The sequence below is a fragment of the Mizuhopecten yessoensis genome, unplaced genomic scaffold (assembly GCF_002113885.1).
Source record: "Mizuhopecten yessoensis strain PY_sf001 unplaced genomic scaffold, ASM211388v2 scaffold6353, whole genome shotgun sequence".
Classification (NCBI taxonomy): domain Eukaryota; kingdom Metazoa; phylum Mollusca; class Bivalvia; order Pectinida; family Pectinidae; genus Mizuhopecten; species Mizuhopecten yessoensis.
In genome coordinates, this window is record NW_018406507.1 from 77,461 (window position 1) to 79,316 (window position 1,856).

Below are 1,856 nucleotides of genomic sequence, written 5' to 3' on the forward strand. Positions count from 1 at the left end.
CACTGCCATTCCTTGTTGTCAAAAAAATCTTTCCATTATGTAACATGGAAACGATGTGATTGTTTGTGATTATAAAAACAACACTTTGTTTCAATAGGTCTAACAGCTTTGTGTTCTTTTAAAAGTTGTTTTACCAAGTTTACGTTGTGTGAATAAATCATCAAAGGACAACTTTTATATTAAACTTCAACTCATGCAGGCCTACCTTGAAATATTCGCAAGGCCCAGCTAGTGTTCCTTTTTGTTAATGGCGCTTGCCGAGATTCTCATTCTCCGTGCAGACTTTAAATCGCTTTGCTGGTGGTCCAGTAGTCTCAGTAGTGATCGCAGGTTTTTGGATTTCTTTCTCCAGTGGCTTGAAGGGGAGAGGGGAGTTTGGTAGGGGCAGCTCTTCAAAAACGGCCCCCGTAAGGTCTGGAATTTCGTTTGGCACTGAACTCGCCGATATAGTCTGGATGGTCTCCATGTCCATATTCAGTAACAATTCTTCGTCACTGGATGAAATGCTGTTATTTAGCGTTCCTGCGGGTAGTTCAATGTTAAAATTCGTTTCCGATAGGCCTAGATCTACAATTGTTTCGAATAAATCGCCCTCAGAGTCGCTGGAAGCGATGACGTTTCTAGCAGACGACAGCAGATGACAGATGTGTGATGCTTTTTTTTCAATATTAATTATTTTATTTTATTTATTTTATTTGTTTGTTTATTTTAATAAAAAAGAAAATATGTAACTTATTTTATAAATATTTTTTTCTCTGTATTGTAGTTTAAATATAACTATATTTTTTTTATAAATGAAATGTTCGATTGCCTGTTTAACGAAGTGGGGTATCAATGCGGCCATTTTGTTTGTTAAATTGGCAATAGCAACCGTATCGTTACGCCATCAAGTCAGCCTGTAGTTACTGTCATGTAACAGCAGTCTGGCTCTCCATAGAGTTAATTGAAAATGGGAAGGGCATATGTCAATATTACTAAATTGTTCTATTCTTTTAACTACTTAATGCAACAGCAGCAGGGTATGAACAGGGGGCAGTAATTACTTGCAAATAAATACAATTGTAGCAATTTCTCTGTTTAATATATCATTAGGGCATTGCATTCCTATTACTAATTAATAATGATTGACTTTTTAATAAGAGCATTGTATAGCTACAAATATCAATTAAATATTTATATGTAATTGAAACATACATGGAATTATCTCCCCTATACCATCTGCTATATATATATCTATGCTACTTATTATATATAATTTGAATCAATATTTTCCTACAACCCATTTCATTCATCTTTGTCTTTGTCATGTCAACCTAAGGAGAGAACTTATATAGGCCCAGCCTGCTGTTCAATCCTATTGTTTACTCAAAAGAATATGATGAAATGAAATTATGAATCAAACACTGGTATTTTGCCTGTAAATGTATTTTATTTTAAGATAACAAGTGCAAGATTAATACAGAAGGGATATGTGATCTTATGCCGTACTGCGGTGTCCGTCGTCCGTCCGTCAATTTTTTAGGTCACCTGAGACAAAGTCTCAAGTGACCTATTGCGATCGCCTTTTGTCCGTCGTCGTCCGTCGTGCGTCAGTCGTGCGTCAGTAAACAATTTACATTTTCGACTTCTCCAAAACCCCTGAACCAATTTCAATGAAATTTTGCAGGGACCTTCCATGGACAAAGGTCAACAAAAATAGTCGCCGGTTTAGTCCTAAGCCCCCAGGGGCCTGAGGGGCGGGTCCAAAAACGGTCAAATTGACTAAAATTTCAAAAATCTTCTTCTCCAAAACCCCTGAACCAATTTCAATGAAATTTTGCCGGGACCTTCCATGGACAAAGGTCAACAAAAATAGT

The 1,856-nt window shown here is 36.6% G+C and overlaps 1 protein-coding gene across 1 annotated transcript in view; it reads right to left on the reverse strand.

Annotated features, from left to right (window-relative positions):
• Positions 1-244: 244 nt before the first annotated feature.
• The window catches only part of LOC110451972 (BTB/POZ domain-containing protein 6-like), a 9,023-nt gene continuing 7,411 nt past the window's right edge, over positions 245-1,856 (reverse strand). The window contains exon 4 of the mRNA XM_021500214.1: positions 245-522. Within this exon, the coding sequence (XP_021355889.1) occupies positions 245-522 (278 nt within the window). The remainder of the gene's footprint in view (positions 523-1,856) is intronic.